This window comes from Plectropomus leopardus, chromosome 14 (genome assembly GCF_008729295.1).
Source record: "Plectropomus leopardus isolate mb chromosome 14, YSFRI_Pleo_2.0, whole genome shotgun sequence".
NCBI classification, from domain to species: domain Eukaryota; kingdom Metazoa; phylum Chordata; class Actinopteri; order Perciformes; family Serranidae; genus Plectropomus; species Plectropomus leopardus.
Window position 1 is genome coordinate 10,022,704 of NC_056476.1, and position 23,443 is coordinate 10,046,146.

General features: G+C 41.2%; 1 protein-coding gene and 1 long non-coding RNA gene across 2 annotated transcripts; both read right to left on the reverse strand.

Moving 5' to 3' along the window:
* Positions 1 to 7,594: 7,594 nt before the first annotated feature.
* Positions 7,595 to 10,316, reverse strand: LOC121953301. Its single transcript, XR_006106501.1, has 4 exons — positions 10,254 to 10,316; positions 8,668 to 8,731; positions 8,144 to 8,230; positions 7,595 to 7,710 (listed from the first exon to the last, which is right to left on the reverse strand). It is a non-coding gene; the product is annotated as an uncharacterized LOC121953301 (long non-coding RNA).
* A 1,244-nt stretch (positions 10,317 to 11,560) lies between these two features.
* On the reverse strand, positions 11,561 to 21,863 carry LOC121953838 (TLE family member 5-like). The gene is made up of 7 exons (XM_042501078.1): positions 21,458 to 21,863; positions 17,739 to 17,836; positions 16,653 to 16,716; positions 16,162 to 16,206; positions 16,005 to 16,067; positions 15,809 to 15,883; positions 11,561 to 15,336 (listed from the first exon to the last, which is right to left on the reverse strand). Exons 1-7 carry the CDS (start codon positions 21,482 to 21,484, stop codon positions 15,097 to 15,099), a joined length of 612 nt encoding a protein of 203 aa, XP_042357012.1. The 5' UTR covers positions 21,485 to 21,863; the 3' UTR covers positions 11,561 to 15,096.
* Positions 21,864 to 23,443: the final 1,580 nt, after the last annotated feature.

The following is a 23,443-nucleotide window of genomic DNA, read 5'->3' on the forward strand; positions in this document are numbered from 1 at the left end:
TCTTTTTTTTTGGAGATGTTTCTTTTTTGTTTTCTTTGCATTATTCGTAGCTGTGTACTTGTTGAAAAGGCTGCACAACACACTGACGCAGGGTTCATGTCGGGACCTGCTGCTGACAGCTTTTGGATTCCTCAGTGCAGAAGGAATGGGGCTGTTTGGCAACATCAGGTGTGTTGTTTTGTTCTTTTATTGGCTCAAAGTTATTACACTTGCTAAACCAAAGGACCAAAATTGAATTGAATTTGTGGCGCTTACACTCAACCCTTTAAAACCTGAGCAATTTGTAGGATTTCTTTCAAAAACATGGAAAGAGGCCAATGAGCAACTTACAAAGAAATGATCCAAATATAAGCTGGAAATAAGCAAAAAGTTAAAAGATTGATTAAAAATTATCCCAAAAAGTAAAAGACCAAATACAGGAAACGGTCTGTTAAAAGTGCCAAATTAAAATAAAGTAATATGTATAAAAATGTGTCTATGAACTAATTTTAAATATACGATTATAATTATAAACTTAAAAACAACAAATTCTTATTTAATTTAAATTTCTTATTTAATCATTTTGTAATTACTCTCTTTTACTGTTACTATTTCTTTGCAATTTGCCAGACATTATATGCCAAGTTGCTAATTGACCTCTTTCCCATTAAAAAAAACAGAAACAACTCATGTTTCAAAGGTTTTACTGAACAATAATTCAACCAGGCTAATACTGATTTAAAGTGTTTAAACAAACTTTTTGTTTTTTGCTTTAACTTCTCATGATGAGGTAAGTGTGGATCGATTGCTTACGTTTTATTCCGGTTTCACACTGGATGCAGAAGCACAGCAAAGCACGCCAATTCTCCGTGGGCCGCTGCCTGCTTCCTTTTGGCACACATGTCAACCAGTGGGGCTGCTCACTCAGGACACGCCACTGCCACGAGCTGGTCTATTCGTCCGCAAGCCACGAGTATATCTAGCAAGAAAACACACACTATATATTATGAACTGTACGAACTGTAAATGATCTGATAATGTTAAACAATAAAACATGCATCCCATCCATCCATCCATCCATTTTCTTCCGCTTATCCAGGGTCGGGTCGCGGGGGCAGCAGCCTAAGCAGGGAAACCCAGACTTCCCTCTCCCCGGCCACTTCATCCAGCTCTTCCCGGGGGACCCCGAGGCGTTCCCAGGCCAGCTGTGAGACGTAGTCTCTCCAGCGTGTCCTGGGTCTTCCCCGGGGCCTCCTACCGGTGGGACGTGCCCTGAACACCTCACCAGGGAGGCGTCTTGGAGGCATCCTAATTAGATGCCCAAGCCACCTCATCTGGCTCTTCTCAATGCGGAGGAGCAGCGGCTCTACTCCGAGCTCCTCCCGGATGACCGAGCTTCTCACCCTATCTCTAAGGGAGAGCCCCGCCACCCTACAGAGGAAACTCATTTCGGCCGCTTGTACCCGCGATCTTGTTCTTTCGGTCACTACCCAAAGCTCATGACCATAGGTGAGGGTAGGAACGAAGATCGACTGGTAAATCGAGAGCTTTGCCTTTCAGCTCAGCTCTCTCTTCACCAAGACAGACCGGTGCAGAGTCCGCATTACTGCAGACGCTGCACCGATCCGCCTGTCGATCTCCCGTTCCATCCTTCCCTCACTCGTGAACAAGACCCCGAGGTACTTAAACTCCTCCACTTCGGGCAGGGCTTCATCCCCGATCCGGAGGGGGCACGCCACCCTTTTCCGGCTGAGAACCATGGTCTCGGATTTGGAGGTGCTGATTCTCACTCCAGCCGCTTCACACTCGGCTGCGAACCGATCCAGTGAGAGCTGAAGGTCGCGGCCCGATGAAGCCAACAGGACCACATCATCTGCAAAGAGCAGAGACCTAATCCTGAGGTCACCAAACCGGACCCCCTCAACACCCTGGCTGCGCCTAGAAATTCTGTCCATAAAAGTTATGAACAGAATCGGTGACAAGGGCAGCCCTGGCGGAGTCCAACCCTCACCGGAAACGAGTTCGACTTACTGCCGGCAATGCGGACCAAGCTCCGGCACCGGTCATACAGGGAACGGACAGCCCGTATCATGGAGTCCAAAACCCCATATTCCCGGAGAACCCCCCACAGGACTCCCCGAGGGACACGGTCGAATGCCTTCTCCAAGTCCACAAAGCACATGTGGACTGGTTGGGCAAACTCCCAAGCACCCTCAAGGATCCTGCCAAGGGTCCAGAGCTGGTCCACAGTTCCACGACCGGGGCGAAAACCGCATTGCTCCTCCTGAATCCGGGGTTCGACTATCCGGCGGACCCTCCTCTCTAGTACCCCCGAATAGACCTTACCAGGGAGGCTGAGGAGTGTGATCCCCCTGTAGTTGGAACACACCCTTCGGTCCCCCTTCTTGAAAAGAGGGACCACCACCCCAGTCTGCCAGTCCAAGGGCACTGCCCCCGATGTCCACGCAATGTTGCAGAGTCGTGTCAGCCACGACAGCCCCACAACACCCAGGGCCTTGAGGAACTCCGGGTGGACCTTGTCCACCCCCGGGGCCCTGCCACCGAGGAGTAACCTCAGCCCCAGAGATAGTGGAGCCCACCCCCGGGTCCCCAGGCCCTGCTTCCCCAACGGAAGGCGTGTCGGTGGGATTGAGGAGGTCTTCGAAGTATTCCTTCCACCGATCCACAACGTCCCGAGTCGAGGTCAGCAGCGCCCCGTCGCCACCATACACAGTGTTGACGGAGTACTGTTTCCCCCTCCTGAGACGCCGGATGGTGGTCCAGAACCTCTTCGAAGCCGTCCGGAAGTCGTTTTCCATGGCCTCGCCGAACTCCTCCCATGCCCGGGTTTTCACCTCGGCGACCGCCGCCGCCGCACTCCGCTTGGCCTGTTGGTACCTGTCTGCTGCCTCCGGAGTCCCACAGGCCAAGAAGGCCCGATAGGACTCCTTCTTCAGCTTGACGGCACCCCTTACCGCCGGTGTCCACCAGCGGGTTCGGGTGTTGCCGCCCTGACAGGCACCAACCACCTCACGGCCACAGCACCGGTCGGCCGCCTCAGCAATGGAGGCACGGAACACGGCCCACTCGGACTCAACGTCCCCAGCCTCCCCCGGGACATGGTCGAAGCTCTTCCGGAGGTGGGAGTTGAAGCTCCTTCTGACGGGAGACTCTGCCAGACGTTCCCAGCAGACCCTCACAATGCGTTTGGGTCTGCCAGGTCTGACCGGCGTCCTCCCCCACCATCGGAGCCAACTCACCACCAGGTGGTGATCGGTTGACAGCTCCGCCCCTCTCTTCACCCGAGTGTCCAAGACATACGGCCGCAAGTCCAACGATACGACTACAAAGTTGATCATTGAACTGCGGCCTAGGGTGTCCTGATGCCAAGTGCGCATATGGACACCCTTATGCTTGAACATGGTGTTCGTTATGGACAATCTGTGGCGAGCACAGAAGTCCAATAACAAAACACCACTCGGGTTCAGATCGGGGGGGCCATTCCTCCCGATCACGCCCCTCCAGGTCTCACTGTCGTTGCCAACGTGAGCGTTGAAGTCCCCCAGCAGAAAGAGGGAGTCCCCTCTGATACTCTGAACTGCTGTTTGGACCATAGGCACAAACAACAGTCAGGATCCGTCCCCCAACCCGAAGGCGGAGGGAGGCTACCCTCTCATTCACCAGCGTAAACTCCAACGTACAGGCACCGAGCCGTGGGGCAATAAGTATTGCCACCCCTGCCCGGCGCCTCTCACCAGTGGCAACTCCAGAGTGGAAGAGAGTCCATCCCCTCTCAAGAAGACTGGTTCCAGAGCTCAAGCCATGCGTCGAGGTGAGGCCGACTATATCTAGTCGGAACTTCTCAACCTTGCGCACCAGCTCAGGCTCCTTCCCCACCAGAGAGGTGACATTCCACGTCCCCAGAGCTAGCTTCTGCAGCCGAGGATCGGACCGCCAAGGTCCCCGCCTTCGGCTGCTGCCCAGCTCACATTGCACCCGACCCCTACGGCCCCTCCTACGGGTGGTGAGCCCACGGGAAGGAGGTCCCATGTCACCTCTTCGGGCTGTGCCCGGCCGGGCCCCATGGGTAAAGGCCCGGCCACCAGGGGCTCGCCATCGAGCCCCCCCCCCCGGCCTGGCTCCAGGGGGGGGGCCCCGGTGACCCGCGTCCGGGCGAGGGGAACTCTGAACCATTGATTGACATCATCATAGGGGTCTTGTGAGCTACACTTTGTCTGGTCCCTCCCCTAGGACCTGTTTGCCATGGGTGACCCTACCAGGGGCATGAAGCCCCTGACAACTGAGCTCCTAGGATCACTGGGACACGCAAACCCCTCCACCACGATAAGGTGGTAGCTCAGGGAGGGGCAACATGCATCCCATGCCTCAATAATTTTTTTTGGGTTAGGGTCCAAATGCGTAAGGTAAATAGAACGTCCAAAATGATCTGTGTAAGTCCAATGTGGCTTAGAGGACAAGGTGGCTGGTTGGTGTCTCCTAGATTGGTGGTTCAAATCCCCCAAGAAACACCAGCAACAATACAAAACCAATGGCCAGATTTTAATGGCTAATGCCAGAACTGCCAAAAATTATACATATACATGACAAGGAAAAAATTGTGTCACAGACAAAATACCTGCACTTGTATATTAAAATATGTCAGTACTCTGTCATGGACAAACTACTACCACTTCACTGGATTTATCGTCCAAAACGACATATCAATAAACTTTATGTGCCTTAATTTGTTCTGCAATATCACAATCAGTGTAAATGTAATAATCTACAGTCAAATTATATTTTCTGGCATAAATAAAATTAAATATCAGCTAATATCTTACTGCTCTGCTGATATTATGGCCATATGGTGTTGAAACTGAAAATTCAGTATCAGCAGTGACCTCTGTCAAAAACTTGACTGATATATGAGTCAGGCCGATAATCAACAAAATTTTTCCAGCGACAATTTCAGTATCGGCAGTGACGTCTGTCAAAACTTGACTAATATATGAGTCAGGCTGATATTTTATCAACTTTCGTGCCTTAATTTGTTCTGCAATATCACAATCAGTGTCTAAACTGTATGAATCAACAGCTAAATATTTTATGGCAAAAATAAAATAAAATAAAATAACTTATATTTGCCTACTCTGCTGATATAACATTCATGTGGTGTTAAAACTGAAAATTCAGTATCAGCAGTGGCATCTGTCAAAAACTCAACTTATGAGTCAGGCCGATAATCAACTAAGTTCTTGCCATGGAAAATTCAGTATTCAGTATATGAAAATTCAGCAGACAAGGAGACAATTGAGTGTTTTTTTAACTGTTTTAAATGTTCATTGCAAGGTACGTCATCAATAAATTCTATTAGCAGAGCAAAGAGATATATCAGTCCATATTTTATTTCACTGATGCATTTAAAGTTAAATGTTACCTGTCCCAAATGGGACTTGAACCAGCAATCTCAGGCACAGTAATCACTTGATTTTACCACTAAGCCAAACATCCTCACACTCAGCATGTTTTCGACCTTCCCTTTAGCTCAGTAACCACAGCAACAGCTGTCAAAAACTCGACTGATACACAAGTCAGGCCAATAATCAACTAAGTATTTGCCAGGGAAAATTAAGTATTCAGTATTTGGAAATTCAGGAGACAAGGAGACAATAGTGTGTTGTTGTTTTTTTTTAATCTATTTTAAATGTTCGTTACAAGGTACGTCATCAATGACTTATATCAGCAAAGCAAACAGACATATCAGCCCATATTTCATTTTATTTATGCCATTAAAGTAAAATGAAAACTGTCCCACATGAGACTTGAACCAACAACCTCAGACACACGAACCACCTGCTTTATCCACTGAGCAAAACCTCCTCACACTTGGTCTGTTTTCAACCTTCCCTTTGGCTCAGTGACTGCAGCGACATGTCCAAAACTCAACTGACATACGAGTCAGGCCGATAATCAACTACCCACACAGCCCACATACCAATGTCAGCTATATTAAGATACATCGTCAAGACGTAGCAGGAAGAGCGTTTGCTAACTGCCATTATGTCACTGAGACGTATTTACGCATTTAATCGAAAACACCCACCAGACTATGTTGGAACGATTAATCAAAACTGTGGCGCCCGCCACTTCACAGAAGGCTTTGTTAACCACGACCTTTATTTATTTAGGTCGGACCTTTCCAAATGCAATTATTATTTTATTTTATTTTTTTAAATTATTTTTTTGGCATTTTTATCTTTATCAGACAGGACAAGGGGAGAGAGAGGGGATGACATGCAGCAAAAGGCCACGAGCTGGAATCCAACCCGCAGCGGCTGCAGCAAGGACACTGCCTTCATTTATGGGGCGCCTGCTTTAGTCACTGAGCCACCCACACCCCGAAATGAAAATATTTTAATGAAGAGACAAAATGTGTACAAACGTTATTCAATCAACTCCAGCACCGGACAGTGAATAACACGAACACATCAAGGCCGACCCACAGTCTGTTTCTCCGTCTGACAGCCTACAAGAGGGAGAAAAAGCAATGAGCACATACGTCTAAATCACTTAACAGGAATACACAGGAACATACACAGGAACGCAAAATGCATTTCTAAACTATACCACTCGCCCCGATCGTCCTGTACGGGCTGTCGCACAGATTTATTTTGTGTTTTACCGGTTTAATGACCAGGTCAATTTGTTTTGGAAAAGAGGACACCTGTGCGGATTATCTGGCTACCTACAAAAACTTTGCGTATGAAAATTAAACTCCTAAACTAAAAATAAACTGAGCTAACTATTAGAAGCAGCTCGGCAAACAGCCCCTCGCTACTGAGAAACAGTGATTTCAAACTGCTTCATTTCCTGTAGCCACTGGGTCCCTTTGCCTTTCAGAAGAGACGCGTACTAATAACAGCAATACACAGAAGGCATCCCGAGCTATAAAAGTGGCCGTTTAACAGATGACACATGAAAAGAAATCCCATGATCCCACACAACTCACGACATCATCAAACTCTTGCGCTGATTTAGAGACCCCTAGCGACAGAAAATTTGCTTTTTTCATGAAAGAAACACAATATACTTTTATTTTTTTACTTAAAATGCTCTTTTGTTCCCTTGCTTGTGAGATTATAATTAATCAAAAAGAGAAAATATTTACTGTACTGCTCGCTTTTTCTGAGGAAGCAGGAGTCCAAGTTCAAAACAACAGTGTTAAAAACAAATATCAGGCTCTGATGGGTTACAAATGATGTGGATAATAACAAAAGTCTGCATTTAGAAAAAAAAGTACAAGTTATGGAGTTATGGATCAAAGATTTGTGGTGTATTTTCATGTGTGTACAGTAGGCCATCTTGCTATAAAATGTAAATGCAAGATAGAAAACATAAATGCAGTTAAGTTACCATCTTTACTTGAAAAATGCTGCTGTGCAGCAGCAGTGTGGCCTAGGGCTATTTACAGGAGGACTGCAAAGTGACAAACCCCTGGATTTTTAGATGTTGTAATTACCACCATAACGTTTTAGATTTCACTGCACCAGCACCAATCAAATCTACAGCTTGAACTTCATCAATAGGCTTACCTTTACAGCTCTGCCTCCCCCGGTCTCTGCCTCCACCTCCCTCCAACTCGATCCATGCTCAGCCTGGGCCAGTTTTGGATCGCGATCTCGACCTCAGCTTCATTCCTGCTGGTCAGGGCTCCATTTCTAAGAACCGATGCTACAAGAGAATTAAAGCAACAAGACTAAGTCAGAACCTAGTCTGGATCATTTCTGTTAAAGATACATGTGCAAACCTAAAAATATTTACATCTGACAAATGATGATTTTCCTGGATGTTCTGATGTATGATTTATACATACTTTCAATCTGAACATTTCCATTTCATGCAAGTTTTTATGACCCGATTATTCCTAGTTGCAGTTCGTAGTTCGTAGAATTTCTGAAAGACACGTATGTTCTGTGTAAGTTGGCTCGTGATGACAGTCTGTCACTGTTCTGGCCTCAAATTATTTCCTAAAATCAGATGTTATGACTTGAAATAAGACATTTATTTAAGGTTGGTCACACATTTCTTTTACAAAGACATAACTAAAAATGCTTGGGTCAGTGTTTAAATATATGCAATATCTTCATTATGTGATCTCTCTTACTTTGAGAAGACTCCATGTTGACGGGCTGCAACGCTGGAGCTGGACTATGGCAGCTGCTGGAGGTCGTTGGTCAGGCCTGTGAATTCACTGTTTTGAATTGAGAAAATATATGTGTGTTATATAAGTGTGTTATATTTCCTTCAAATGCCCAGGTTGTCAAAGTACTTTCAAAATGATCTCCCTCTTCTTCACTATCTAAGCTATTGTTATCAGAATCTAAAGAATCATCAAAATCCTCAGGCTCAGCAAACAATGATTCAGTCCATGTAGTCGTCCTCAACGTGAATTGGGAATTCATAACAAGCATCAACAAACACATTTTCAGCCGTAATGCCACAAGCTACACCAGACTGGATGGTCTCCAATTGCTTATTAACCCCTGCCCTGGATTTTAGCTTCAAGAGGGTGTGTTTGCCATACTTCACAAAAAAAGTTAAACGGGGAGTAAAAACAAAACATGCACAATCGAACAATAATGCTGTTATAAACAATGCTACTCTAATGTGCATATGTGTGACATATACCTTTCTAGCAGGCCAGGATAGTCACAGGAGAGAGCAGTCCAAGGAGGATGGAGATGGAGGCAGCCTGTTTAAAAGAGAGAGACAAGCAAGAACACATATAGCACATTAAAACACCACTGGAAGGAAAAGACAACTGTGCTTATGGCCACAAGAGCGGGTGGTTTTTAATATAGTGACTGTCTTATATCCAGCCGTGTTTGTGGCATTGAGACCAAGTGCAAGGGGGCTCACTAGAAATCCGGGAGGGCCACAAACATGGAATTTTCTCAACACTGTATTTAATTTAAATTTAGCAGTTACTCTGTGTTTCTGAATTAGACAACATGTAAATTCTCAAAAACACACACACACATTATGTATTATAGTGTGAGTGTGAGTGTGTGTGCATATTAAAGCAATTCTTACCAGTGTATCTTTCTTGGGAATCAAATTAATGAATGAAATTAATTTTTTAGTAACACCTACTAGTTACTTCTCTAAAAAAATATTTAATTACTGCTCATGAAAGTAATTAGTTACTCAGAAGAGTGACTTTTGCGTTGCTTTTCAATATCTGCTTTAATTCTCTTATTGTGTAGAAACACAGCTATTTTACTTTAGTACAACAAAAGTTCTGTTTCTTGTCTTTACATTTGAACACAAAATGTTGTTTTATTTACCTTTGCCTGTTCGTCATTTCACTGAAGAATGAACACACCATGTAATGACAGCTTGTTTATTTAGCAAACTAGCTGCCGATTTCAACACCGGATTATTATATTTAATTAACGGGATTTGTCATAGACTATAGGTGCATATCTAACATGCGGTGAGTGTTTTTTCACTGAACAGACTGCAGACAACTGGAAAACAGACTGGACTGCAGCCGTTAGCATCCGTCTGATAAACCGCTCTTGTATGATTAGCACCTAGGTAGCAGCTCAAATTAAAGTACTATGTGATATTTTAATTCCGTTTAAAGGCGCATTTTACTAGACATTCAGAAGCGTGCAGTGTCGTCCTTCAACATGACTGTGACAGTGACAGCATGAAGCCGCTGCAGCGGTTTGACTACAAGTAAGGGTGCATCGAAGGGACAAAGTAGCAGCACGCGATTAACGCTGACAACCTTGACAACTTGTCAAATCTAAATCAATAATCCAATAAGATAAACTGCATTTACAAACACACTTTCTTTCACTAAAAACCAGCCTTCGCACGTCCTCCCCGGGATGACGGAGGGGGATCTGGGTAACTATTCAGATGATTCCCGGAGGAAAACAAAAGCTAACGTTAGCTAGATAACGTTAGCAAAGAATACTTAAAATCATATCTTTACAGGTTTCCATATACTGGAGACGCATCTCAGTTGTAGCTTGCTAAATCATACATGTTTAATGGTAAAATTATTAAAATGAATATCATTACAGCTAACGTTAGCTAAACAAGCCAACAACTAGCTAACGAAAGTTGGTAGCCGGCATATGGGCTCTTCACCTCCGCTAAAGTTGGGCGCACCCATCCGTGCTTCACTAGCAACTTTTTTCAACAGCCACAGAATAGACAAAATATCCATTTTTGTTAATTTACCACAAGTAACAGCTTACCTTAAACCCACCGCAGGTAGTCGGCGTCTTTCCGACTGACAAGAAGCCCGCCCAAATCAGCTCGGCGCGCAGTCACCACTTCCGGTAGTGGGCCGACCCAAAATCAAATTAAGTGAGACGTTTGATGAGCTCGGAAAATAGAGCACATCATCCGCCTGTGTGGCAGGAAAATATGGGGCCGATGTTCTTGGCAGGGAAAATTCAGTATTAAGTCTATGAAAATTCAGCAGACAAGGAGACAATTGTGTTTTTTTAACTGTTTTAAATGTTCCTTGCAAGATTTGTCACTAATGACTTATATTAGCAGTGCAAACAGATATATCAGTCCATATTTTATTTTATTTTATTTTATTTATGCCATTAAAGTCAAATGGACACTTGAGCCAGCAACCTCAGGCACACTAACCACCTGATTCACCCACTGAGCCAAAACTCCTGACACTTTCCATTGAATTTGAATTTGCAATCTCATGGTTTATGTTTTAACAGACCAATCCAATGCATCACTTCACCTGTGTTTGACATTAAATATAGCTCTTTGCTTTGGACAACTGATAAAACAGGTGCATATAAATAATGTTAAGAAATAAAATATTTTTGGGGTGCCCCATTTATGAAGGCTATGTCCTTGTCGCAAGTGGCCACAGGTTCAATCACAAACTTAAACCCCCTTTCACTCTTAAAAGTCTGTCCTATAAAATACATGGCAAAAGTAGATAATCTTTTTTTTTTTTATCAAAATTATGGGAATGGTAGGGGAAACTCTCCAGTGAATAAAAGTAAATCGCACACAAAACATTTTTTTTTAAGTTTAAAAAAAAGGTATGCATTAAGATGCCTCTATAATCATATCCTAAGCACATCATAGCCCTCTGAATCAAAATTAAATCGTGAGGTGCCTCGAGATTCCCACCCTTCAGTAGAGCACCTTTAAAAGCCAAACTTGAAGAGTCCCCCATAAATCTGTCAAGGTAGCTAGGTGCTGAATCACTTGGTAAAATATTGCTAATCTGGGGGGAATGTTGTGATGCTTTCTTTTTTAATTACGCTGTGATTCTGCGTGTTCATGTCACAAGGACTCATACCTCAAAACACTAATTTGTATGAGTCAACCAAAGCTCATACCCCAAATTATTCCATCAGGCTGCAGAGGAGCTGACTGTCAAATTAAACATTTATTGTTATCAGTCACCCAAGAGCTACACCTCATGACTCAGTGAGTTAGTGAAATGATTTTGTTGCACTTTAAAGTTGCTTTTTTTGTCCTTCAGATTGCTCCAGATAGTTAACAACCAAAGACACACAGCCACTCTCAATCACATCTTTTATTTGTAAGGCACCAGAGAAGCTTCCTTACTGCTAAAAGGTTGATTCATTCTCATAAGAGTACACAGTTGCTTGTTTACATCATGGTATTTTTTTTTCTTTTTTTCGCCCCAGGTATCTTAAAATGAGACTGTGTTCATAAACACATTAAACTTTTTTTTGTTTGCACAAAAAAAGATAAAACATTTACAAACCTAGAAAACAATGTTAAGTGTTACTGCCTACTGAGAGAATGGGAGAGAAAAAACAGGAAAAACGACATGGTATACAACATTGTGCCTCTCTTTAACTGTAGGCTTGTTATGCACACATACAACACCAAAGTCTTCCATGATACACACACGTTAAAAAGCAGCTTTGAAACATACAAAAATGCTTTAAAAAATATGTATATTGATATATTCATATGTATACAAATTGGCCCTTCACAGCAAAAACAAACACACATACCATTCATATGTCTGAGTTTTGCCAAAGGAGGTTTTCTACAGAGACTGACGTCAGTATAAAGAGCGCAAACTGATCTGTTCTCGCACTCGATACATTAAGGTCAAATCTCCAGGGAGCGAAAATCATGAGCCCCCCAACACTAGCACGGACAGGAAGAAGAGAAACAAAATAAGTGCACTGAGCCACAACTTAAGTGCCTTTCAAATTAAAATACAGAGGGAACGTTTAAGCTCTCGAACGTGCTCAGACGCTAAAAGGTGGGTTGTCAAAGCTCTGGACAGCACTCACATTACAGGGGAATAACAGCCAACACCTGCAGTGGACAGACGCTCGTCCCACAGCAAGGACATGAAGACTAGAAGACAACAGCAGTGAATATAAGGTCAACACAGCAGACTGACCTGGTATGATCAATGAAAGAGCGCTGCTGCCCTCTGCTGCGGAAATATCAACCACATATCTTAGCTTCGTCCCAATTCCACACTACATACCAACTGCAAAAACATACTGCAATGCATTTAGTGTACAAGAAATCATTACACCAAATAGTTTTATCCTTACAAGAAATCATATTAGACTCACTCCAAAAAACTGCAACTCAATCAACTACAATTTATGTAAGACAGCGAGGGTTCCCACAGTCATTAAAAATCTGAAAAAGTCATAGAATTAGTAAAAATCATTTTAAGTTTTGGAAAAGTCATGGAAATCTTGTTGTGTTTGATGAAATTTTTACAGTAATCTTATGTGGATAACCTCCACGAAGTAGAGGTTAACATAATGGCAAATTTTGTCACCGAAAATCTGTGGGAACCCTGGACACTGCCAAATAAAATTTCTCCAATAAGTATTTTCTGAGATGTTGCTGATTAAGGATGTAACAATTCACAATTCCAAAAAAATAAATATATATATATATATATATAACATAACGTATTGCGGAGAAAAAAAGTTAATTGCAGTGAATTTTTCATTATTGGGATAATCATGAGTATCGTTTCCAGCAGTACCCAAAGACACTGCTGGGCAACCAACAATTAAAAAACAAAGCAAAACCAGGCCGCAAACGCACAGACTAAGCTCAAAAAACAAAAAAAGATTGTAATCATTCATTGGCATATTTCATTTGTGAAGATATTATGCCATTTTAAATAGTTTAAAAAAAGTCTGGCTTTTTAAGAGTGGTTGTTTTTTACAAAAAAAGTTCTGTATCCTATTTGTGATGCAGTAACAAATATTTGTTCTTAACCAAATTTAAGGTGAAGTGGCTCCAATATGTTTTAGTGCCATTTTAAGAGTTTTAAGTATATTTTGTTGATTATCAGGATAATATTAAAAATTAGGATTATTGTGGATTTCAAATTCATACTAGTAGTGTGACTACCTTGGTTCCAGATAGCTTTGTCATTATTTACTAAAAAAAAAAAACAAAGTCACATTACGGTCGATATTTACTCCGCAATGAGGCAAATATCAGTATAAGCTATTCAAGTCTGAGAAAAATCAGGCTAAATAGATGGTATGTACTACACAGAATTAGTAAGTAGTATGGAATTGGGAAAATGCAGCAAAACCAGCTTATGTTTTTATCAATAATTTGGTCACCAGGACAAATTCCGACTGTTTTAAAATGCTGTTTTCTGCACACTTGTTTGACGTTGCTTACAGAGCTTTAGCAACTCACCTCGGACACATTCTTCATCAAAAAAATGCAAAAATTTAAAAAAAAAAAAAAGAAAATGGGGGGAAAAACTTCCCCTGACAATCACACACAAGTTTAACAAGACATGAAAAGACAGGTGCTTGAAACAGTCTCAGTATAAACTGAAGTGCTCTTCTAACTTACAGAAATACAGTACTCGTATGTCTTATATGACCGTCTGGTTCTGAAGTTTAGATCCTGTTCAAGTTTGTCTTGGTCAGTTAAAGAGTGGACCAGTACGAGGAAGGGGCAGGAGCAGGGAGGGAGGTGTGAAGAAAATACAAAAGGTGCTTTAATTAGAAAAAAATTAAATTAAACAAGTGTTTTCTTCTTTCCGATCACATTCACTCGAGCACACGCGGACACATTTTGAATGTCTAATTAACCTGTCGTGAAAACAAAATAAAGTCAATTTTTTTTCAGAGCTTAAATTCTTGTAATTTAAAGACTAAATGGTCCATGCCATGTAGCGCGCATAGCAGCAGCAGCAGCTAGGCCTATGAAACACAAATTAACCCGCCAACATGGGTATACTACCACTGGTACAAACTAGGTTTTTAATGGAATAAAATCCCCTTTATTTGGGACTGAGGTACACAGCTAAGGTAATGCATCCAGTGGTTGGTCGTATGAAAAAAAGAAAAGAAAAAAGAAAGTTGGATGATTTATGTTTGAAGGATTTAAATGCACCTGACAAGTGAAATGACCCTTTAAAAACAACCCTAATTTGGCTCAAAGTACAGAAATGAATTCTCCAAACTGCTCCAGTCAACATTTTTTATTTTGGGGAAAAAAAAGGATGGAGCTGTTGTACGTTATGAGTGGAGGGACAGGAGTGAGAGGGAACTGAGATGTTGTAAAACTCGTACTGTGACTGGCACACGGGCCAGTGAGAAACAATCTGAGGGACTGAAGAGAACAAAAAACACTGGAATCCGATAGCGAAAAGAATTAAGAAGTATAAACCAGTGAGAGGCAGATCTGTGTAAGAGACACTGCTGTTAGCTTACATCTTCGGCCCTCACTCCAAATGGGAAAACACTTATCTCGGTTAAGCCTAACAACAGTGGCTTACACTAAAAAAAGCGTCTATTTAAAGTCTAGAAGCCTGAACTGAGTCTATTACCACTAAATAATAAGAACATTTAACGCTCACTCTCAGCCACTCAGCAGTTTCGTTCGCTGCACATCCAAAAATCTGTACTCTCTGCTTGTCCTCATCCCTGCAGTAACTCCTCTACATCAACACTCAGCAGACAGGCAGCCAGACTTACTTCAACCTCCATTTACAGTTACAGTTTTTTAACTTTCTTTTTTATAGACACCCCACAACAACCCCCTCCAAACCTCTGCACCGCGTCTGCACTAGTCTGACTTGTCCCCGTCCTCTCCTCTGGGCGCTCTCTCTGCGGCTTCCCGGGCCTTGTCCTCCTTCACTGCCTGGGCCTGGCCGTGGGAGTAGTTGGCCAGGATGGAGGAGAGGGAGAGCAGGCCGGAGCTGGAGGAGACGGCGGGCAGGGTGGGAGGGGTGAGGCCCAGGGGCAGCGGGGTCACAGGCAAGGCCAGGCCCTGGAGCTGGGACAGGTGTTGCACCTGGAGCTGTTGCTGAAAACACAGACAGCAGACAGAAATTAGAGCTTCTGGTCAAATAAAAAAGAAGCTGCCACTGACTGCACCCCTCTGTGACTTCTGAATTCGGGTTGATACACCTGCCGACCAGAGGTCTGCTCCCAGAGCCAGTGGCCACCTTCCCCCTAACTATACAGTCCGCAGCAGGGATCGAGGCACAGGGACTGCAGTGTTTAAATTTGTGATCTGACAAGATTAAACAAACTCTGTGTTACTGCATGAAGAATGTGGAAATGCAAATGGTCATCTGGTAAGAGGGTTTTCTCGGACAGAGAGGGAAGAGGGGAGAGCTGACGGAGGGTGTATTTTCAGATTATGCTGATTTTATTGCCCCTGTGGCCTGTTAGCCAGAAAAGTTTATACTGTATATAGTTCAATTTCCCTGCATGTTTCACGCATCACCTGCTACGTCCACTCGCAGGAAGATTTTGTCTTTCACAATTCTCACCCGTATGATGGAGTTCATCTCAGGGGGCGTGACCTGCTTGGCTCTCTCTATGGCGCCCATGACTTGCTGTTGATGCTGAAACAAAGATAACACATGGACAAGTGATCAAACTACTTATTTATATGGCTACTTATTAATAGTCTTAGGCGCTGCAGGTCGACGTCGACCGTATCCATGAACATGTGAGTGTCATCACCTCTTGTGACAGGTAAGGCAGCACCTGAGCACAGATGCCGTTCAGTCTCTTCACAATTTCAGCCTGAAAGGGATAAAGGAGGGAAAAAGGTTCAGACCAACAAACTACCAGATCTGAGATACTAAAAGAGTGATTTATTACCGGAGACATTGATTACCTGTTTGTGCATTTCAATGTTCAGCCCATAGGACATTTCATAGTACTACAAAAATGAGGGAGAAAAAGACACAGACTGATACAAGCTGAAGCCATTTATTTACAGTTCACAATGTTAAAAAAAGTGAACACATGTAATTTAAAAAACAGAAACTTCTTTTCTTATTTCTACATGTATTATATGTGCGGATTATGTACTTAGAAATGTAGACGTTTTTCTCATGTGATGTGTAATTGATCATTGGCTGTCAGAGAAGCTTTAAAAACATCTTATCATGTGATGAGTGAATCCGAGGGAGCCACTAAATATAACGCAATCTGTGATCATGCACGCCAAATTAATGAACGGAGAAACGATGTGGACATTCCTGATGTGTGCTGGTGTTTCTGTGCTTATGCTGCAGCACTAAGTGACTTTGGTTGGTATGTTAGAAGAGATCAGAAGAAGATAAACAGCCACATCGCACTGACAAGAGTTAATGTTACACTTACCATGATATAGTGACGCTGCATTTCTGACTTTTCAGAGGCCAGTTTATCACACTCCAACTTCAAACTGGGAAACAAAGAGTGTAAGTATTACACAGTATTACACAGACCTCTGCCAATAGTTCTATGATATGCAGATCTGCAGGTAACCACTAAATATGTCTCAATATATTTCCAATACTATACAAATTAACACTGCTTAATATGAGATGCATTTCTAAAAAGGCAGAAAAGCTGCCTTGAAAAGAGCTTTTCAGCTAAAGTGAGATGCATTTGCTTTCATAATCAACCATGGAGAAGCCTCCGCTATGGCAGAACTTTGAAAATCAGCTTACTATACACTACAGCAACCCATATATAACTTTAATAATAAAGGGGAATACATGTTTTTAACCTCCTTTATTTCCTTTTCTCTGTTTGACTATGACTTACCTCTGTCATTATTCTTATTATGAACTCGTGTTATGTGGTTGTCGTATTTCCTGGATGAGAGGGGCAGGTGGGTTGGGTTGGGGTGTTGCTGGTTTATTGTTGGAATAACTTGCAATAACTCTTAAAATGCTTTAAAAAATATTTTCACAAAAAAATAAATAAATAAACCATGGGAAGATATTTCAGACTGAAATCTGATGATGTGTGTGTACAGTTGTGTTACCCACATGTAATGTAATGTAATTTTATTTAGGCAGGGACAGTGCACAATAAAATATTAAGCTTATATAAAAAAAGGAGAGATGCATTGTAACAGGTTTTAGCAAAGCTGCTATTTTCTGCCTTGGGCAGGCAGGTGGAATAAATAAATTAATGACAGGATTTGATTAAATTAAGTACAAAACAATAATTAACAATAGTTAAATTAAGTACAAAACAATAGTACAACATTATTCTCCCCATATCCCACCTCACCTAATCATGAAAAATCTCAAATTTGTGCAGCTATGAAATTATCAGTGCACAGTCATTCTTACATCCTAAAACCAGTTTGTCCCCCTCCCACCGCCCCAACACTCACAAATATGTGCAAAATAAAAAATAGATATGCACAAAGTTGTACAATCCCAAATCCCGAAGCCCACCCCTTACACATACCTGTGGTACTGTGCTTGGAGGAACTGGAACTCATCCTTGATGCGGTCACAGGAGTCAGAGGTGGTGAACTTGAGGGGTTGACTGGACTGAGAGGACGCCTGGACAACACAACAACATGATCACTTTTATAAACTCGCACAGAGACCTTAATTACATCCACAGAGATCACCACATCCATCATCATCCTCAGTCTGAAAACACACTTTCGACGCTTACACATTTCCCAACCAGTTTAGCATTACGTGACTTGGAAATGTCCATTTCAGATACTGGTTATAGTCAGTTATCTGCTGCTGAAAGATGTGTGTGTGTGTTTAGGTTTGTTTAGAGAGAGCAGTTTAACCTCTGAGATTAACCCTTTGAGAGGATAGCTAAAATGAAGGTCAGTCTAAACCAGGCTTCATGTCTGAGTGTGAGCGTACAGTATAAATTGAGATACAGACAGAGAAACTGTGTTTAATTTGCTGACAAATTGATATGTAACATCTGTCTTCGGAAATCGACGGGCCCAGCTCTTTCGGGACCACAGAGAGTGGTGATGATTGAGGAAATGTGTTTAAAGAAGGCGAGATTAAAGCATGTTGACCATATGTGAGACGTATTTAGAGGCTGCATTAGAAGTCTGGTTATGTATTGACTACACTTAAACCATCAATCCAAAGCTGTAATCCAGGGTTTATCCAGTTCCCTAAACCTCATTACTCTCTAAATAAGTGGCACAAGTGCAAGAGGTTTCCAGTGGGATTATGGGACTGAACGGAGAGGATGGAGTCACCCGGTTACACAGGTCGAAACTCTGCATCCGAAATACACAGTGCATTGGTGTAGTGCGCGTCAGAGGTACAGAAATATAATGCTGAAACTATTCTGGAACATTTTAGATACTAAATGATTAAATGCTGGATTAATGGATACTAAAGATAACCACTGGTCACAGGTAGAGCTGCACTGCACAGCAAATAAGCAACAGAGAGTCTTTTGTAATTTTGTAATTAATTAATGAATAACTTATCAAGAAAAGTGCCAAATATTCCTCCTTTTCCTGCTGCTCGGAATTTGCAGAATTTCTCTGTTATATGTCATTATAAATCAGTTTCTTTTATGTTTTGAAATGTGAGTCAAACAAATTATTTTAAGGGGTCACTATTTTATGACATGTTTCAAACTTGGAATTTTTTTTGTTATAAATCGTTTATTGACTGACAAACTGGAAGAGATGTTGCGATATTATTTTGAATTATACCGATCCGATACAATTCATGAAAACATAACATAAAATCAACAGCTGTATACAGCTAACTCTGCACGGATATGAAATCATTGCCGCCACTGTTGTTTGGTAGAGCTGAGGTTGAAATAAAACACGAATAAATACATACAGAGAAAATTAATAATATAGAAATGACCTAATTGATGGCATTTTGCTACAGTATTTACCAGAAATACCGATATTATATCTTTAAAATGTATTAATGACTAAAAAGGAGTCGATACATAGACTTGCGTACTATTCGAGTGTAAACTCAGTCCAGCATTTTAAGCTGCACTGAAGGCAATTCCAGGACCGGTATCGGAACAACTCAATAAATTGATCAATAATGAATATCACGAATCATCGAGAAAGGTATATTTTATATCTGCTCCATAAATAACACTCACCATCAACATGTGTCTTTAAATTGTACTAATTCTATTTATTCTACTTTTTTCTAGTTTCTGATATAGTATTTTAAGAATATTCACGTATTTTGCACTTTATATTTTTGGTATCTTTATATAAATGCATGTCCGGATCGACTCATCTTCTGTTGTACTCTTATATAAAACACATCTCATTTGCCTATGAAATATAATATTTATATTGACATTAATTTGGATTAGTAGAATTACAGTCCCGAAATGTCCCGAAAATTGCAAGAAATTAGTAAAAGGCGACAAGACAAAATTACCTGAAAAAGAAGTAAAAAAAGACAGACAACACTTCCAGAAAAATAACAAAAAAATAGGAAAACAACTACAGAAAACAATATTTAGAATTATTGTAATTATATATTTAAAATTTTGTTATAGAAAAAAAAATGCTCTTCTTTTCAGGTCATTCCCTTGTTTGTTTTTGTTCTTTGCTTTTCTTTTTTTTCCCCATTTTTTTCCAGATAATTGTTTTGCTAATTTTTTGTCAACATTTCTGGTGAATTCTTACCAAATTACTCATTGCCTTCTTCTTCTTCTGTTTTTGAAAGGAATCCAGTCAATTTGCACAGGTTTCAAAGGGTTAAAAGGCACACATGATGGCCATTAAACACAGAGAGAATCTGATTAAGTAGCATAAGAAATGCATAGTTCACTCCTTTTTTTGTCTTTAACGTAAGCTGTCATAAGTGTCATCTTTAGTATCCTGGTGTGAACTGCAACTTTGATTTCCTTTTTAGCTCAAATGAAAATCACTGTCAGTCACAGCTCTCCAGAAAAACACGGATGTTTGGAGAGGAGCAGTGGCATTACAGCTGTTCAGCTTCTGTCAGCCACCGCCAGTTTGAACTGAAACTGGTCCAATATTGCTTATCCCCCTGTTGTTTTTCTTTCAGAAGCTCTTTGATACAGGCTTGCCTCAGAAACAGGAACAGCGGTCACATGTTGAAACTAACCAACAAGAACATACTATGTTTTGTTTGTTTTTTGTTTTTTTTTACAAATATTTAATCTGCAACCTTACATAACAACAGAAAATGCGCATTTTCTTCACCTTAGCTGGTAACAGAGACTACTGAGTGCAATTAGTTTAGCATTAATCGGTCATGACTTCTAGACTGTTACAATTATCACGGTGGAGGATTTACCTGCAGCTTTTTGGGGCCTTGTAGAGCAGTTTTTGTCACTTATTGCTTTGAATTTAATCTTTGCTGTTTCAGGGCTAATTGAATAAGTGACATCCAGCCCAACATATGCAGCAGTATTTCTCAATCAAATCATACCAGAGATAACATCTTCCTCCACCAGGTGTCCAAATTGTTTTGCCAATGTTGAATATAAGGGACTGTAGTTTTTATCTGAGTAAGGGGATGGTGGAGGAGTGACTTTATTTTGTTTGTTTTGTTTTGGGGGTGCTGAGGATGATTTTGCTCACTTGTTAGTTGGTGACAGAGACTATTCAATGCATTTAGTTTAGCTAATTTTCACTTTTTGCTTTAAATTTAACCTTTGCAAAAAGCTGATTGAATTACTGACGTCCAGCCCAATATTTAAAGCAATATCTCTCGATTAAATCAAGTCAGAGATCCAATCGTTTTCCACAGTGTCCACATTGTTTGGTCAAAGTTATAACTACATTTTCTGCATCCTTATATTAATGCTACTCGGTTTATTGAGAGTAGAAACACAAAATTAAGCAAACTAAAGCAGAATATCAAGCTAACTTACTCTCACAGACTGAACCATGAACTTAAATTAGCTGTTTTGACTATCAGCTAGCTAGCGGCACACTGTATTTCCAGCAAAATACAACAAATTAAATGCCACAGCTGGTCTTTACATGAATTTTAACACTTAATCCGCAGACTATAAGTGCACAAACGTCGTGCTGAGATGTGGAGAAGTCTGGCATTGTGCAGCTGACAGCTACCTGCAGCCAGAGGAGCTAGTATCAGCTGTCGGTTGCTAGCTAGCCGTTAGCTCGGCTCGCTTTAGTTGCTTCAGTTTCCACCGGGACAAGTTGAACTTACCGAGTGCCTTGATTGAGGAAACATCATGTCAGCAGTGTGTTTCGCCGTGTCCCCGTGGTCTAATCGAGTCACCGGGCTAGCTAGCTAAGCTAACAGGTCCCCAGATATTATTAAATGATTGGAGACGCTGTTCGCACTTTGTACTCTGTCATCGTTTAAAATAACGTTAGCTAACGTCCGAGCAGCGGCAGCCGGAGATCGTCTTCTGGGCTTCACAGTTGGGAAAACGGCCGCCGCGGAGGGATGGACAGGCGAATAAAAGCGTCTTCAAAGGAACATCAGGTTTTTTTGGACTAACGTTAACGTTACACCTCCCCGGGGAAACCCTGGATGTTGACACATGAGCCCTCGACTTTCCTCTGCTTTGAAGAGAAGAGCAGCATCACCCGGAAAACAAACCGAGCGGCGGAGGAGCGGGCGCCCCGTGTGACACAGAGCTGAACTGACCCGCTCAGCTCTGCAGCTGCAGGGCCGGAGAGGAGGCTTCCGGGGGCCCGGGGCTGGTGGATTGCCAACTGGGCCCCATGAGCACCAGATTTACTGTGCATTTGTTGTTTTGACCCGTTTAGAACCCTAATATCTTCCAAACACACACAAAAATATTGTAATGGTGGATTTTTACTCTAAATGTTTTTTTGTTTTTTTATTCAAAAAAACTTATTGGGATACTTAATAAGATAAGATAAGATAAGATAAGATAATCCTTTATTAGTCCCACAGTGGGGAAATTTCCAACATTGCAGCAGCAAAGGGATAGCAAAATAGCAAGATAATACTGTGCAAAATAAACTATATTAATAAATAAATAAGTACAAAAACGTGCAGGATGAAGATGAAGGAAATAAGCACAGAGGACGACATAAACAAACAATATATACAGTATTTACAACGCAGAGAAACTCAACAGTTAAATAAAGAATGTTCACAGTTGCATGGGTGAAAGTGAAATTGCACTTGTGGTATTAAGCTGTACAAGTGGAGTCAGTTATTGTTGTGTGTGGTCTACTGGGAGCAGTGCTGGTTGAACAGTCTGACTGCAGCAGGGAGGAAGGACTTGCGGTAATGCTCCTTCACACACTTGGGGTGAAGCATCCTTAAGGCTTGTTTTAATATTACACACATATTCGTATGGCTCTGGGCACAAAATGTGCTTTAAAAAATATCATACATCATACATTTCTACTTTCATTGAGTTAATTTTTTTGAGTCATTGAAATGTTTTTTTAATCATACTTGGCACCTTGTTTTTTATTATCTAATATTTTTATATTTGTCATTATTTTTTTACTATTGTATTGTTCTTTCGCTGCTTATACTTCTTCGAACCTCATAGCTGCTGTATCATTGTGAAATTCCCCACTGTGGGACGAATAAAGGATTATCTCTTTTTTAAAATCAACATCAATCCTAATCATAAATATCAAATAGTCAATAATTTTCAGAATTTTTACCCTTTAAATTTTAAATTTTGTCATGATGCCCCTGTTTTTAGATTTAAAAATAAAAAACACAAAAATGAATTATTTTCAATATACTACATGCGAAGTAGATTATTATTTTTGTCATAATCACAGCCTAGGATATGTCAATGATTAGCAGCAACATTGATTTTTATACATTATTTTTTGTACTGTCACATACACTCATACTGCTCTGCACACAAAATGTGCTTTTGAAAATCAGGCTATAAAACTATTATACATTACTATGATTTTTTACTTTCATTGAGTTAATTTTATTTTAACCAACATCAGTCCTAATCATAAATATAAAATATTCATTAATTTTTAGAATTTTAACCCTTTGAATGGCAGGCATTTTTGCCTTCATGACAACTATTTGTCCCAAAAACTCAAATATTTTGTTATTAATTATTTCTAAAATTTAACACAGTGCCCCAAAACTATCATATAGCACCTCCTAAACACTGAACATGTGTCCATTATGTACACCCTTGTGACAGCCAGGAGCTGGAAGAGTACCTAA

Bases quoted from the DNA above. Each gene is read 5' to 3' on its own strand.
- LOC121953838 (XM_042501078.1), bottom strand. From the start codon at position 21,484: ATGATGTTTCCTCAATCAAGGCACTCG. The intron at 16,717-17,738 runs GTATGTGTAAGG...TTTGTTTCCCAG, and splicing joins CTCCAAGCACAGTACCACAG to TTTGAAGTTGGAGTGTGATA. The intron at 15,884-16,004 runs GTGATGACACTC...TCTTTGTTTCAG, and splicing joins TGCCTTACCTGTCACAAGAG to CATCAACAGCAAGTCATGGG.